The 17,121-nt window shown below is 37.0% G+C and overlaps 4 gene segments (V, D, J or C); all 4 read left to right on the top strand.

Moving 5' to 3' along the window:
* Positions 1-17,121, top strand: part of LOC104674124 — an 840,972-nt gene that overhangs the window by 392,910 nt on the left and 430,941 nt on the right.
* The window catches only part of LOC104656245, a 632,938-nt gene that overhangs the window by 219,624 nt on the left and 396,193 nt on the right, over positions 1-17,121 (top strand).
* The window catches only part of LOC104656285, a 576,427-nt gene that overhangs the window by 184,311 nt on the left and 374,995 nt on the right, over positions 1-17,121 (top strand).
* On the top strand, positions 1,273-2,879 carry LOC104656239. The segment is given in 2 exon segments: positions 1,273-1,595; positions 1,757-2,879. Coding segments are annotated over 2 exon segments (414 nt in total).

Below are 17,121 nucleotides of genomic sequence, written 5' to 3'. Positions count from 1 at the left end.
AAAATACCTAGAGGTTGAATTTATATTCTGAAAACATTAATTAATGCTCTCTTATACTATTCAGTTTCCCTTGGATATGTCTTATTTCTCCAATTATATTTTGGGCTCACAGCGAACAGGGAATGTTGCTTTGTAATTTTTTTTATTTCTTTTCCTCTCCCCTAGATGAGGCTATAGCTTTGTAATTTTTAATTCCTCAGAGCTCCTAGGAAAATTCAAAGCACAAAAATGACTGTTTAAAAAATACATGTATATTGAATCAAACTAACATTATATCTGGACTGTGACAGAAGCAAGACAGCATAATTCTTATTTACTTTTAAACAAGTTTATTGGAGTATGTTTACATTCCATAAATTCATCCATTTTGAATGTATGGTTCAATGATTTTTAATTAATAACTGATTTATGAAACTATTACCATAATCTATTTGTAAATACTTTTCAACACTCTGGAAAGATCCCTCATGCCAAACTATAGTTAATCTTGAACCCAACCCTGGCCCCAGGCAACCAGCTTATGTCTTTATAGATAATGTTCCTTTTCCGAACATTTCATCTAAATGGAATCAGTCAATATGTAATCTTTTGTGTCTGGCTTCTTTTTCTTAAAACAGTATTTTTGAGACTCATCTGTGTTGTAGCATATGTTAGATGTTTTATTTTATTTATTTCATTTTTGCTTATTTTATTTTATTTATTCTTGATTTATTTTTGTTGTCGAATATCATTCATATCTTGTACGAATATGCTGCATTTTGCTTATTCATTCACCAGCTGATGGACATTTGGGTTGTTCTCATTTTTTAGCCATTATAAAGAATATCCACAAATTAGACTTCCATTATTTTTAGAACATATCTAACATGTAAAACATTCATGGTGCATCACAAACGTAGGTGGCATATCAGATTCCAAATATCATAAAGTCTAGAGCTAGACAGATATATGTTCTAATTCTTAGTATGCCACTTAGGTAATTGACCTTGAGTGAATTATTCAATCTCCTTGAGTGAATTATTTAATCTCCTTGAGCTTTGGGCTATTTTTTGTTTGTAAATTGGAAACAGTAATGTCTCTATTGCATGACTTTCTTATTAAATAATGAACATAAAGAAAAAAGTCGTTTAGAATAATTGAGGGGGATTCAAAAGTTGTTTTTTAATGTTTGAAGATTCAAAGAAAAGTGCTTTTCCTGCCACAAATTGCCATCCCACTTGTAACTCCCTCTAAATTTGAATAATAGCAGTCCACAGTTAGGCAGCGCACTTCTGAAAGGTTGTCAATTATCTTTGTGTTCCAGACTCATGGGGGATTTCCTCAAAGTTTATGAAGTTGGCCTGAAGAAAGCAGTTACTTCGACCCCTCTTTGTGAACCACAGGAAACTGAAAATAGGGCAGAGTGTTTCAAGGACATTTATAGGAGCTGGTCTCTGATTTGTTAGGCAACCAGATGCAGAATCCTGTTTTCTGAAGCAGAATACTTCCACAGATTTTGACTGCAAAACGTTTTTCTGCTGAGGGTACATGAGCAGGAAACATGGAGAAGAATCCTTTGGCAGCCCCATTACTAATCCTCTGGCTTCATCTTGACTGTAAGTCCAGGGGTTACGGGAGACATTCTTAGTCTGGGGTGATGATGAGGAAAGAGGAGGACGCAGTCAGACACTCTAGGTTTTATTTGGGGGATGTGTGAAGAAAATGCAAACTCTGTAGAGAGACCAATTTCTATGTCTGACTCTTTTTTATAAAACAGGCATGAGCAGCATACTGAACGTGGAACAAAGTCCCCAGTCACTGAGTGTTCAGGAGGGAGACAGCACCAACTTCACCTGCAGCTTCCCTTCCAGCAATTTTTATGCCTTACACTGGTACAGATGGGAAACTGCAAAAATCCCCAGGGCCTTGTTTGTAATGACTTTAAATGGGGATGAAAAGAAGAAAGGACGAATAAATGTCACTCTTAATACCAAGGAGGGTTACAGCTATTTGTACATCAAAGGATCCCAGCCTGAAGACTCAGCCACATACCTCTGTGCCTTTGCACAGTGCTGTTCAGGCACCTGCAGCCCATACGCAAACCTGTGTCTGGTGTTGCACTATTACCAGCATTGACAAAAAACCATGAGTAGGATGGAAAAGACAAATCCATTGCATTACGGTTTTTGTTTTCAAGAGGATTATGCTAACATGGAAAAATAAGCACGCTAGTGATCATAGCTAACCACCACAAGAGCTAATTAAGTAAACATATTCCTTATGACAGACAGATGTCAGAGTGCTAATGAAGCATAACACATGACCTGGTAACTGGGCTGTTACTAAACAATACTAACCCCAGCTCCCAACAACACATTAACCACATCATGGAGTCAGATCCATTGCCTGCTCTTTTGGCATGATTCTGAAAGAACCCAATAGTTACTCAAATCTATCTAAAACAATCTGGGTAAATAACAGTAATATTTATCCCCTCATTGTTGCTATGTCCTGAAAACGAATTCTTCTATTATATTTTATCACAGCACAAATGGAGCATGTCGGCATGCCCCTTCCTCACACACCTGGCATGGAAATATGCATGTTTAATACCAGAACAGGTGATGCTGCCTCCTTTAATCCATTGGGGATTTTGGTTTTGCTTTAGTTCAACTTTCCCCCTACATGAACATTTGTATTTTTATTTCTTCTCACATGTGGCTATTTTCATTTTTAAATATCACTAATAATATTATAAAGGAGCACTGATGAAGGACTTTCACTATGAACGTGTTCTATCCCCCAGCTTGTACCACGATTGTGATATTGGAAGACTAACTGAACTCTATTATCAAAGTCTCTTCATTTGTAACTTCCAGGTGTATTAAGCAGGCTGAGTGTTTGGTGCTCTGCTCCTTTTGCAGGTTTCCAAACAACCCACCAGTTTAAGGTCCCATTGGTACTCTAGAGGCATATAATTCCAGGCTTTCTTGGGGATGAAGTAACTTATTAAGATGAAGTAACTTATTTCTGGGCTTCCTCATCTAAAAACTAGAATTTCAACTTTCTCTAAACATCTACATTAATAATTATTTATCCAGCTCCTGTCCGGTTTCCTAAATTATGCTGCTATTGCAATTTCTCTCTCTTTTGTGGATTTATGTGTTTTAAAAATCTCATTATCGTTATTATCACATATTTAGTAAAAAAGCCAATACATTTTAAGAATAGTAATGGAGTGTATACAAATCTTTCAGACTGGACCCTTTTAGATATATATACATAGAGAGAGAAATATTTTTTTCAAAATTTATTCACAAGGTGGTAATGAATCTATTTGACTATCAGATTGGAAGTGGCTAAATTTGTAATACTATTTGAACATATATGGAATCGGACGGGTATAGCACAGGACTGAGTGCAGAGAAGCTATGGTTCATTGTACTCTAGTGTTGGTGGAGAAGAACTACACAAAAGAAGACTGATCACTGTTCCAGCTGGTAGCCAAATTCCCAAACCAGCTCTCCATTATTATTGGCATAAAGATCAATGGAAGAATTTCTAATATTTCCAGCAATGATCTTGAGGCTTGAACCAACTCTAAATTGATAGAATCAAAAGGCTTGGGTAAAATAAAAGATGAACGTCTGACTCATTTGTGTGTGCCTGCAACACAGTGCCTCACAGTATCCTGCATGTCAAAGCACACATAGAAATTAATTACATTCATACCACACTTCAGTGTGGAATGACGCTGCTTGAAATCAGCCTATGACTCCAACTTCCTTGAGAACTCTGCCTGCCTTAAGCCACGATGAGATAGAGATCTTCCCACACACACGATCAAGAGAAATGTAAATCTGTAGTGCACGGTCCTTACAAAAATATCCCTATCTTTATGAAAGCTGTATGTAACCAAATAAATATGGACCAAAGTTTTCAGTCCCTTTGGATTCTAAAACTGATCTGCAACTGAAAATAATGTGTTAAATTCTGATTATTTATAGACACAGACAGGCATGTTCTTGTAAATTTTGTTAGTTTAGCCACGTGGAATGAGAAGAGTGAGTGAAATATAAAAATCATGTTAAATGAGAGACACAGATCTCTGTTGATTGCAGGGCCCCAACCTGAGCAATCAGCCATGTGCTCCTGTGCTGTGGTAGCACACAGCTCTTGTTAGCTCTGATCATTGCCACCAGGTCTTCTGTGCCAGTGCAGAAGCACAAGGATGGCTTTTGAAAAGAAGTTTGGTGAAACAGGCAGATGTTTCAGGTCAAGCTATTACAGACTAGCAGAAATCAGACAGAGGAAGCGTACATTTTTATTGTTGATTTCTCACAAGTTCTCAAAAAGACTATTTTTCATTGGACTCCAGAGCTTTTGTGGCTTGCTGAATAACAAACTATTCTACAACGCACTTAGGCAAGTGCCATTTTACTATCTCATGATAATTCTGCTTCTTGTGATGTTGACTGCAGCTAGGGTCCTCTGGGGACTTACCTGACTAGAACCCCTGGAGCTCACTGCCATACCTGGAGCTTTGGTGGGAATATGGAAGGCTGGGTTCATCTCTCATCCTGACTATTCTCAGGGCTGTCATTACACATGGCCTCTGCATGTGGTCTCTCCTCAAGATCTCTCTAGGGTCCAACTTACCTGGTGGCTCAGGGCTTCCAATATTACAAAAGTGGAAGGTGCCAGGCATTTTTAATGTTTAGGCCAGAACTGCCACAATATTATTTCTACTGCATTCTCATGCACACATAAGAACCATGAATGTGACGTTACTTGGAAAAGGGGCCTCTGTAAATATAATTAAAATTGAGTCATGGAGCCAGCCCAGACTCAACATAGCAGGGAACTACACAAGGGCATGAATATCAGAAGCAGTATTTTGGGGGCATCTTTGGATACTAACTCCCACAAGAGCTAACTAAGTAAACATATTCCTATGCCAGATAGGTATCAGAGAGCTAATGAAGCATAACACATGACCTTGATAATCCAATAGTTATCAAGGTCATATCAATTTGAACTTCCAAATACTGCTCATATCTGTTTCTTTATTTCTCTATTACTTACTGCTTTCCTAATTCAGGCATTCAGCATCTCTCACTTGGATGATTGCAATGACTTCCTAATTGTCTTCCTGCCTCTAGTCTCAACTCTTTGAATCTAACTTCTACATGGCAACTAGAGTCATTATAAAATGTATCTAATAAGATCATTTCCTGCCTCCCTGTGGGTAATGAGGAACCATTAGAAGTTGTAAAGTTGAAACTCTATACTAAAACATACAAGGCTGGCCAGGCATGGTGGCTCATATCTGTAATCCCAGCACTTTGTGAGGCCGAGGCAGGCGGATCACCTGAGGTCAGGAGATCGAGACCAGCCTGACCAACATGGTGAAACCCTGTCTCTACTAAAAATACAAAAATTAGCCAGGTGTGGTGGCATGCTCCTGTAATCCCAGCTACTGGAGAGGCTGAGACAGGAGAATTGCTTGAACCCAGGAGGTGGAGCTTGCAGTGAGTTGAGATCGTGCCATTGCACTTCAGCCTGGGTGACAGAGCAAGACTCTGTCTCAAAAAAAAAAAAAAAAAAAAAAATACAAGGCCATCTACAGAATCCCATTTACCTTCTATTTTAATCTTCCATCCTTCTCTCATATATATAATATATTTTTACATAATATGTATTTCATATATATTATATATGCATATTTAAATTCTAACCCTTTCTGTGAATATTAAGGGCTTTCCTAAATCTGTCCTCTTTTCCCAGAATGTATTTTTCCCATTGTAATATGCACACAGGTCTACTAACCTTTTATGGCCCAATTCAGGCAGCATTTTTAATTTTTTATCTGAGAATTCATAGAATAACACTTGTAACATCTTATTATAAATATTTTTAAATCTGATCCTCTCTTACAATTGTTTTGACAAAAATATTTGCCACTGAGAGCTATCAGATGTTTATATTCAATGGAAACGTTTCCTACAAGGAAATGCAGAGATTCCGTCTAAAAGTGCAGAGATTTCTTTTACTCCTTGAACCAGTGCACGGCCAGCTTCCCTTCTCTTCCTTTAGTAAATTTCCACTTCCAACCATAAGACCTAGAGAGAGGCTACAAGAGAGGCCATGCTGCTAGTTGGGAAAGGGCAAGCTTGACCTGGGCGAGATTCCTCTGTCTCAGTTTATACCTCCTACGTAAACTGCACCAGTGCTGTTGCCCTGGATGAAGAGAAGAGGATTTCTAAAGCCCACATAGGTGCTCCTTCCACACTCCTTGCTCTTCTTGAATGGGGAAGGAGTCCTTATTGCCTTAAAATTGTTAACTTTGTCTTCATTTTGAGATCCAAATCCAGTATTCATAAGGAAGAAAAAAGCATCCCAGTGGCACGCATTTCAAAAATTTATCTTAATTCACGAGATTTGTCATTTTTCAGCACATCCTAAAACTGCTTCTTAGTCTGTTTCCATTTCATGCAGTAATTCAGATTTTGATTCACTTTTTACCCTACACAAAATGTTGAGATTTCCGCCATTAATACATTTACATGGCAACACTTTAAAGACATTAGATTTCTTGCAGTGGGTTGAATGATGACAGAAGATACGTCCATGTCCTAATCCCTAGAAATAGTGAATGTGGGCTTATTTGAAAAAGGGTCTTTGCAAATGTAGTTGAGTTAAGAATATTAAGATAAGATCACCCTGGATTATTCAGGTAGACCCTAAATCCAATGACAACTGTTCTTTTAAGAAACACACAGATGAGGCCGGGCATGCTGGTTCACGCCTGTAATCACAGCACTTTGGGAGGCCTAGGTGGGCGAATCACCTGAGGTCAGGAGTTCGAGACTATCCTGGCCAACATGGTGAAACTCTGTCTTTACTGAAAATACAAAAATTAGCCAGGCATGGTGGTGCACACCTGTAATCACAGCTACTCAGGAGGCTGAGGCAGGAGAATCGCTTGAAACTGGGAAGCAGAGGTTGCAGTGAGCCACTGCACTCCAGCCTGGGTAACGTTCTGTGGGAGCCCGCAGCTTTTTTAAGTTACTTTCTGTTTTTATCTTCCAACCTTTTCCACCACACACTTTTTTTTTTCAGAAAAAAAAAAAAAGAAAAGAAAGGAAACGCACAGATGAGAAGGCCATCTAAAGACAGCAGTAGAGGTTGCAGTTATGCAGCCACATCCAAGGGATGCCTGGAGCCACCGGAGGCTGGAAGAGATGAGGAAGGATTCTCCCCTAGAGCATTCAGAGGGAGCACGGCCCTGCTGACACCTTAATTTCAGACTTCTAGCCTGTAGGGCTGTAAAGAAAATAAATTTTTGTCAAGTCACCAAGTTTGTTGGCTACGACAACCTTAGGGAACTAGTATCTCCTAAAGATACTGTTTCTAAATAGCTACAACAAAACCTTGATTGTTTTATAGAAGGGCACATGGTCAACCAATACCATTTGAATATGGTATTGAATATGGTTCAAATATTTTAATATTTTTTGGAACATTTTGAGTTTAAACTGTGACACAATATATATAAAAACACACATTTTTTTTTTTCATTTAACGAACACTGGAGTATCTACAATTTACCAGCTATCAGAGTAGAACGTGTTGGTGAATAATAGACAAATACTTATTGAGGGCTTACCACATATCAGGTTTATGCTAGTGATCCATCAGCAAATCAAAGAGACAAAATTCATTGTTTTCATAGACCCTACATTCTAGAGCAGTACTGTAGAATTTTCAAAGATAGCAAAAATGTTCTGCATCTGCATAGACACTAGCCACATATGAATACTCAGTACTTGAAATGTGGCTAGTGTGCATGATAAATTAAATTTTAAATTTTATTTAATTTAAATTTAAGTATCCTCATGTGGTTTGTAGCTACCACATAAGACAGTGCATTTCTTGAAGATGATACAGTTCACACCTTCAAGGTACAAAAAGGCTAACTCAGATAATTAATCAGTAATTATACAGGTATAAACAGTGTGATAAGTGTGGCTGAAGTTCTGTGGGAGCCCGCAGCTTTTTTAAGTTACTTTCTGTTTTTATCTTCCAACCTTTTCCACCACACACTGTAGATGTTTATCAGCCAGATCAGAACAGAAAGCTACTTTATCCAAGTGTTTTGTTTATGGAAGCCTTCCTATAGAAATTGATTATCTGTTAGATAAGACTTTTTTCTAATTATGTTAATGTCTTCCGTCGTCACTGCTGGCATATGTAAAAGTAACATAGTGGGGTGGTAGATATGATTTCTAAATTGGATAGTTTACCAGGGAAATCTGGGTGACAAAAAAGAAATATGTATTTCTTATCTTCTGTTTTGAGGTAATGGGTTGTCTAACAATAAATCACAAGTGTCTCCCACATGTATTAAAATGTCTGTGACCTAATATGTCCCATTGGCGCACTTACAAGCACGTGCTACATGGCACAAGATGATTCTTAATGACAATGGAAGCGACAAAATGGAACTTTCTCTTTTCTTTGGATGCCCTAGTTTTAAATCACAGACTCCATTTTAAGAGGCAAATTATTTCTCCTTGAACAATGTCACTATCAGTAAGCTCTTTTCTTCCAATCCTTGACACACATACATACCACCTAAATTACAAAGCAACTTTATTAATAAAAGAATATATTGTCAAATGAGCAATGTTTGAGTCCAGCCACAAGGGGGCAGCATCGGCAAACATAGACTGTCCTCTGAAGTGGGTGGGCAAAATAGTCTGATTGGTTTTCTTAACTTGCAGTCACCTCCCCTTTCTTTCCAAAATGCACACATCTGCTTTCCAAAATAGACTGCAACTATTTCTATTGATCTGGAAGAAGCTTATACCAGGCAACCCATTTAGGAGCAGTTGGATGAAGAGGAAGGAGAGGGAGATGCTACTCATCACATCAGTGTTGGTATTATGGATGCAATTGTCACGTGAGTTTGAGATGTCCCTGACTGCTTCCAGAGAATAAATCCAACAGGATAGAGAAGTATCTGCAGGCAGGGAATGGACTTTCTGTTTGAAGAACAAGAATTAAGAGAAAGGGACAGAAACAGAGAGAAAGAGACAAAAAGAATAAAGGTCGAGGGAGATGGGAAGGGAAACAGGGACAGAAAGGGAAAAAAGAAAAGAGAAGTGAGAGAGACCCGTGTAGCTCAGGGACTAAATATCTACTCTGATTTTATGTGATGCTTCCCATTGTCTTTCTAAACAGAGGTGAATGGGCAACAAATAATGCAAATTCCTCAGTACCAGCATGTACAAGAAGGAGAGGACTTCACCACGTACTGCAATTCCTCAACTACTTTAAACAATATACAGTGGTATAAGCAAAGGCCTGGGGGACATCCCGTTTTTTTGATAGTGTTAGTGAAGAGTGGAGAAGTGAAGAAGCAGAAAAGACTGACATTTCAGTTTGGAGAAGCAAAAAAGAACAGCTCCCTGCACATCACAGCCACCCAGACTACAGATGTTGGAACCTACTTCTGCGCAGGGCACAGTGCTCCCCAAGCACCTGCTGCCTGTCTCCAAATCTTGCCCTGGGTCTTCAGGAGCAGATCATCCTACTCTCCCCAAAGAGCAGGAGCCAGAGAAAGCCAAAGTCACAATGTCTGTGAGGATATCGAGCAACTCCTCCCTATGGCAGTAGGAATGCATGTAGAAATTCACTCTGTTAAGACCTGGAAGAGTTTAGCAGTTTTATTTCCTAAAACTTAACTACCGGTTTTCTTCTACACAGGTGTCTCAAAGAATTCGAATTGTCTTAGGAAGAATCGGTGGATTTTAACAAATTGTGATACAGATATTTATATAAAAAGTCTGAGTTCATCTTTCAGTGCCGTGGTCCCCAACATTTTTGGCACCAGGGACCAGTTTTGTTGAAGACAATTTTTCCACGGAGCAGGGTGGGGGATGGTTTAGGGATCCCCCTAACCATAAGGGAAACTGTTTACCTCAGATCATCAGGCATTAGTTAGATTCTCATAAGGAGATAGCAGCCTGGATTCCTCGCATGCGCAGTTCACAATAGGGTTCGGGCTCCTGTGAAAATCTAATGCTGCTGCTGATCTCACAGGAGGCGAATCTCAGGCAATAATGCTCACCTGCCGCTCACTTCCTGCTCTACGGCCAGGTTCCTAACAGGCCACAGAAGGTTACAGATTCCCCGCCGCCGGGGGTTTGGGACCCCTGTTTGGGTGGTAGCAGAGGTTTCCAAGCAGTTTCTTTAAGGTTTTAGCTCAATTGTATTGTGGAAGATTTGAAAATTAAACATTTTTCATTAAGTACACAAAACTTAAAAGAAGTTTACGACCAACTCCCTGAAGAGTCACCTCTGTAGAACTCATCTGCTTCAATGCAATGCAGTCCAACATAGCATAAAGATTATGCATGCGGTAACCACGTTTCCAGAGAACTGAGTGAAGAGAGCTCTTTTTAAAATGAGGAGTTTAGACGAAACTGCAAGTGACCCATGAAGAGATTTAGGCATGGTCTCTCTTTCACTCTTCTGACTGCAGTTATATTCCCCAAGCCCAGATGAAGCTGATGATTCAAGTTCTGGTAGCCATGTTCATTGGTCTAACTACCGGGAAATATTAGCCACAGATTTCAAAGGGTGTTCACTGATTTCATCAATTACTTTATTTCTCAGTACTTAACAAAGATTTTTATCCTGGGAAAGAGAGGATAAAAAATACAACTGTATTGGAGAGTTTAAACATTAAAATCAAGTGATATTGGTCAAATAAAGTTTTTGCACCTTTCTAATAAAACATTTTGTAGCCATAAAATTGTTGTGATGAAAATGTTGTGACATAGGAATTAATTTAATTTATCGAATGAACAAAGTCAAATACAAAATAGTACTATGCCACTTATAAAACAAAATAACATGCATATAGAAAAATATGGATGGGAGCACATGCATGTTTAGGTTAATTTCTAAGAGCACCATAATTATTTAATAGTTGTTTTCATCCATTATAACATTTCCAAGGGTATTTCAGAGTTGTGCCAAAAACAGTTATGTTAAAATTACTGTAAAAATTATTTTCTCCTCTTCTGTCATAGTCTTGGCCCTTTTGCACACTGATCCTCTCAAACTATTACCTTTTTTGGGGGGTGGGGGGCAGGTGGGTCTGACTTCTCCCAAGAAGTTTTCCTTCTTTTCTCTTTTTCCTTTCATACATTTTCTGTGTGTTTCTGCTACAGTCACGCCAAAGTAAAAAATAATACTAATTAACAAAATCACAAGCACTTGAAAATAGACATGAATTATAAAAGACCTCATAAATAATTCTGGAAAGATCAAAAAATGACCTTTACTGCCAGTAGGGGAATGATTTCATCCATCAAAACAGCTGCCAGAGATGATTCACATAAGAAGGAAAACACACACACACACACACACACACACACACAAACACCACTTTACCAGTATAATTAGGATCTCATTTTGATTCTTTACCAAATTTCAGGAAAGTATGGTCCGATATTTCTTGGTTTCCCTCACTGATTGTTTCTCTTTTATTCCCAGTGTATCTTTTATTAAGCACACATGAGGGGCTCTCATCCTCTGATTCTCCAATATTTTCTGTCTGGGAGACACCATGTACAGAAATAAGGGGTGGACTGACAATTTCAATTTGACTCTAGTGTCAAATTGAAGTGTTTGGCTTGTTCCTCCAAAACCCTTTCTTCATAGGATTTTTTTGGAAGGTTTTCACAAAGACTGCACCTGACTACTGTACAAAAACACATCTGTAGAATCTGCTTAAAAGACCTCCTTCAAGGTTGCAGTGAGCATAGATCACGCCACTGCACTCCAGCCTGGGTGACAGAGTGAGACTCTGTCTCAAAAAAATAAAAATAAAAAATAAAAATAAAATAAAATGAAAGACCTCCTTCAGAAGGCATTAATCATGCTTTCCTTCCTTCTTTCCTTCCTTCCTTCCTTCCTTCCTTCCTTCCTTCCTTCCTTCCTTCCTTCCTTCCTTCCTTCCTTTCTTTCTTTCTTTCTTTCTTTCTTTCTTTCTTTCTTTCTTTCTTTCTTTCTTTCTTTCTTTCTTTCTTTTCTTTCTTTCTTTCTTTCCTTCTTTCTTTCCTTCTTTCTTTCCTTATTTTGTCACATCCAATGTGTATCTCCATGCTATCTAGAGTGGTTAGAGTGATTCTCTATCCTTTACAATGATGGGGTCCATTAGTCCACATCTCTGCTTTTCTTGCTCACTCACAGGAGATAAGATTAAAAACAAGTAAGGATAATATTGCTTTATGAAGCAGGTATTACAATTTCCAACTTATAAAGAAAGAAATTGAAACCTCAAGATATTAAGTAACTTACATCTACTCACCTGTAAGAATGGATAAAGTTCAAATATATGACAATTTCAAGTACTGGTTAGGCTACACATCAACTGGAACTCTCATACATTGGTGATAGGAAAGAGAAATGCTCAGCACTTTGTAAAACAGGTTGGCAGTTCTTATAAAGTTAAACTTCACTTACAATATGATTCATCAATCTCTCTCCTGCGTATTTAGCCAAGAGAAATAAAGGTTATGTTCACATAAAAATTTCCATGTGAATGTTTACGGAAGCTTAATTCATAATTACTGAAACCTGGGAATGACAAGATGTCCTTCAACTGGAGAAGGGTTAAACACATTGTGGTTCATCCATATGACTGAGTACTACTCAGCAATAAAAAGAAATGAAATATTGACTCATGCAAGAACATGGATGAATCTTCAACGTGTCTTGGTAAATAAAAGAAACTAAGTCCAAAGGACTATATATTGTGTGACTTTATTTATATTATTAATACATATGAGTAGAAGCAAAACTATAAAGACAGGAAACAGATCAAAGGGTTGGTGAGAACTGTACCATAGACCTGTATACCACAAAAAGTAAATCTTACTGTGTAAGATAACTAGAATGTGAGTGGAACCCCAAAAGAAATAGAAACTGTAACAAATGCATCCAACAATATTATAGTGAATAATGTAAGCACAGTGACACTGTCTTTAATGTGGAAGAAAATAACTAACCTAAATAATTTTTGAAAACAGTATTTTGAGTAGATACTATAAGACAAAGGCAAAAGAATGGCACACAAATGCCATTCTGTAGGTAATAAATTTATTTGTCAAGGGGTATGGGTTAGCAATTCTTAAACTAATTTATGTGAGCATTTGGATTGAACAAATGTATATAGGTAAAATATATAATAGATGATGAATCATGAGAGCCAGATTTCTCACTGTTGGGAAAAGTAATAAATAATGAAGGGAGAAATCTATGCAGACCCAGTGGAGTTGAACTCATGTTTTTTATAACATTCATAGGTACAGGTTGATACATAAATAAAATTATTAGGAGACTTGAGTGCTTTCTGATGCCCAACAGCAAAGCACAAGCCTGTGGTTACTTTATTCGAATTGATTCAAAAGCCTGAAAGACCTTCAGCAAAGTAGATAAGAAATGTCTGGGAAACCTAGGTGGTCTTGATATTAGGAAAGATACAGTATTTGTGTTGTCACCATATTTAGTTCCGTCAGTATATCTCTTTGGTTTTTGTATTGAGGCGTAATACACATACAGTAAAGTGCACTAACATTCATCAAATGTTTGTGAATGTTTAGTTATGCACATCCCTGTGTAATAATCCTCCACCAATCAAGATGCAGAATATTTCCACCAACCCAGGCATTATTTCATTCCTCTTTTCACTCAATACCTACCCCTAGAGATAACCACTATTCTGATTTCTATTGCCTTAGATTAGTTTTGCTTTCTCTTGAATTTCATATTAATGAAATCATACATTACATTTTTATGTGTTTCTTATGTTGAACACTGTTCCATTGTATGAATATGCAATCTTGTTTATCTACTTCTTTGGTAATAGAAATTTGTGTTGTTTCGAGTTTGGGGCCATGATAAATACAGGTACTATAAATGTTCTTATGTAAGTCTTTTTGTGAACATGTGAAATTGTTGAACATTCTTATATAAGTTTTATTGTTGTAGTAGAATCACTGGGCCATAGGACAGGCATACCTTTACCTTATTAGAAGCTTCCAAGGCGTTTTTGAGGTTATATCATTATGGAAAAGAGTTTCAATTCTCCATAACCTTGCTAGTACTTAATATTGTTGGCATGTATTATTGAACTTTAAAATTTTGAGATTATTATAAATTCACATATATTTTAAAAATTTAAGGCAGGTCATATGTGTCCTTTACTCAGTTTACTCCAGTGTGTAAAACTATAGTACAATATCACAACCAGGATATTGATGCTGACTCAGTCAAGGCACGGAACATTTCTATCACCACGAGGGTGCTTTCTGTTGTCCTTTTGTAGCCATATTAATTTCCTGTCTGCTCCCATCCCCTCCTTCATCCCTGGGAACTATTAATCTGTCCTTCATTGTTATAATTTTGTAATTTCATATACGTTGTATAAATGACCTTTGGGGACTGACATTTTAAACTCAGCATTCTGCTATATTTTGTGTATTGCCAAATTTGAGAAGTTTTTGGCTTTTACTTCGTTGATACTTTTTCAGTCCTACTCCCTTTATTTTTTAGTACTATGATGAAAGGAATGTTAGAATTTTGTTATAGTCCTGCAATTCCCTGAGGCTTGGTTCATTTTTTTTAAATCATTCTATTTTCCCTTTGTTATTCAGATTGAGTAATTTCTTTTGTTCTATCTTCCAGTTCACTAATAATTTTCTCTATCACCTCCATTTTGCTATTGAGCCCATCTGGTGGACTTTTTATTTCAGCTATATTTTTAAGTTCTAAAGTTTCCATTTTATATCTTGGTTCTTTTTTATGTATTTTACTTCTTAGACTTTCTATTTCCTCCTGAAGCTTTCTATTTTTTCATTTGTTTCAAGCATGTTTGTAGTTGCTCTTCTAAACATTTTCATCATGGCTGCTTTCATATCTTTATCGGGTAATTTTACCATCACTTTCAGCTCAGGATTGGTACCTATTGATTGTCTCTTTAAAATTCTGTTTGAAATCTTCTTGGTTCTAAGTATATTGAGTACATTTTTTTTAATGAAATCTGAACATTTAAGTATTGTGTTTGAAACTCTGGATCTTATTTAAAATTTTTGTTTTATCTCCTTTCTCTAATGCCACTCCAGCAGGGGAAGGGGAACACCACCTCACTATCTGGTAGAGATAGAATCCAGTGTCCCCATTCAGCCTCATTGACATCAGAGGGCAGGGAGGATCATCAAACTGCCAGGTGGGGGTTGGACTTCTGGGTCCTTATGTACAGATGAATCTTGAAAAACATGAGGGTTTGGGGCACCAACCCCCAGGCATTCAAAAATTTGTATACAACTTTTGGCTCCCCCAAAACTTAACTACTGATAACCTACTGTTGACCAGAAGCCTTACTGATAGCATAAACAGTCAATTAACACATATTTTGTATGTTGTATGTATTATACACCATATTCTTACAATAAAGCAAGCTAGAGAAAAGTAAATGATATTAAGAGAATCATAAGGAAGAAAAAATATGTTTATAGTACCATACTGTATATAGCAGTTCTGTAAGTTTATGTAGTCTGTTTACAAGATGAATCATCTGTCTGAAATTGCAGGCAACGGCAACTGCAGCTGCAGCTTAATGTCAAGCAATTAAGTTTTTTCTTGTAAGGTCATGACTTTTCTCTGCTTCTTGGGAGCACATCCAACATCACTAGTGGAATTTTGTATGGATCCCATGGTGTTATTTAAGGTTTACACTATTGGACTAAACACAGTGAAAAGTATGTGAGAACTGTGAGAGATGACTTTTTACTACAATGGACAAGTGGCTGGAGATATGAACTGCTCATGTGGAGATAATTAGCATTGCATTTTAAGTAGATACTCACAAACTTGAGCTCACTGCAATAACAACAGAAGGTGGCTACAAAATTATTACAGTAGTACAGTATGTACTATAATTTTGTGCAGTTGTGATTTAATACTGCATATTTAAGTTTGTGTGCATTTCTCCAGACTCCAAGTGCCACCACATACGGTCTGTGTTTGTGTGTTTAGTTTTGATACATTTAAAATTTTTATAATAAATTTGTGTATGTTTTATGGTAGTAAGTGGTAAGGTAGACTAGTATTTACATGCATTTTACACATTCATGACATATCTCTTTCTTAATTTTATTGATATTTTTAGACTACATTGTGTGTTTGCAAGTTTTTTCAACTTGTTGCAAATCTCCAAAAATTTTTCCAATATATTTATTGAAAAAAAGTTCGCATATAGGTGGACCCATACAGTCCAAACTTGTTCAAGAGTCAACTGCAGTCTCCACTGTAATTTATTTTTCTTTCTTTATGATTAGGGTTTTTTTGTGTACTTTAAAAAATACTGTTGTCCACTTCTAATATAATACAGTTGTTCTCCTGTGTCTTCTTTTAAAACTTTATAGCTTCACTCTTCACATTTAGGTTTCTGACCCATCTGGAATATGTGTGTGTGTGTGTGTGTGTGTGTGTGTGTGTGTGTGTGTCTGTGTCTGTGTGTGTCTGTGTGTGTGTGTTTATATATATAATTAAACAATTACTTTGGCATTTATATTGAAAAGACTATTTCTTCCCCCATTGAATTGCATTGGCACCTTTGGAGAAAATCAAGTCATTACATGTGTGTTCATCTACTTCTGGACATGATTCTGTTAGATCGTCTTTGTAACAATTCTCATATCAATAGGCCATTTTCTCTTAATTACTGAGGTTTCACGTAAGTCTTGAAATCTGGAAATGCAATTCCTCCAGCTATCGCCCACCTTTTTTTTCAAGGTTATCTAACTTGTTATAGGATTTAAATTTCCATAGATATTACAAAACAGATTCTCAAACTTCTACCACAACAAGTTTCTGGTAATTTGATTCAGATTTGCTGAGTTTATGATAAGGTTGAGAAAACTGATAATTTAACATATGGATTCCTTAGATTTATAAATATAGCCCTCCATTTATTTAGGTCCTCCCTAATTCCTTTTATTAATGTTTTATAATTTTCATTTTGATGAACTTTCATATCCTTCATTAAATTCATTCATTTGCTTA

Source organism: Rhinopithecus roxellana, chromosome 5 (genome assembly GCF_007565055.1).
Source record: "Rhinopithecus roxellana isolate Shanxi Qingling chromosome 5, ASM756505v1, whole genome shotgun sequence".
Classification (NCBI taxonomy): Eukaryota; Metazoa; Chordata; class Mammalia; order Primates; family Cercopithecidae; genus Rhinopithecus; species Rhinopithecus roxellana.
This window is presented reverse-complemented; position numbering and strand designations above follow the sequence as displayed.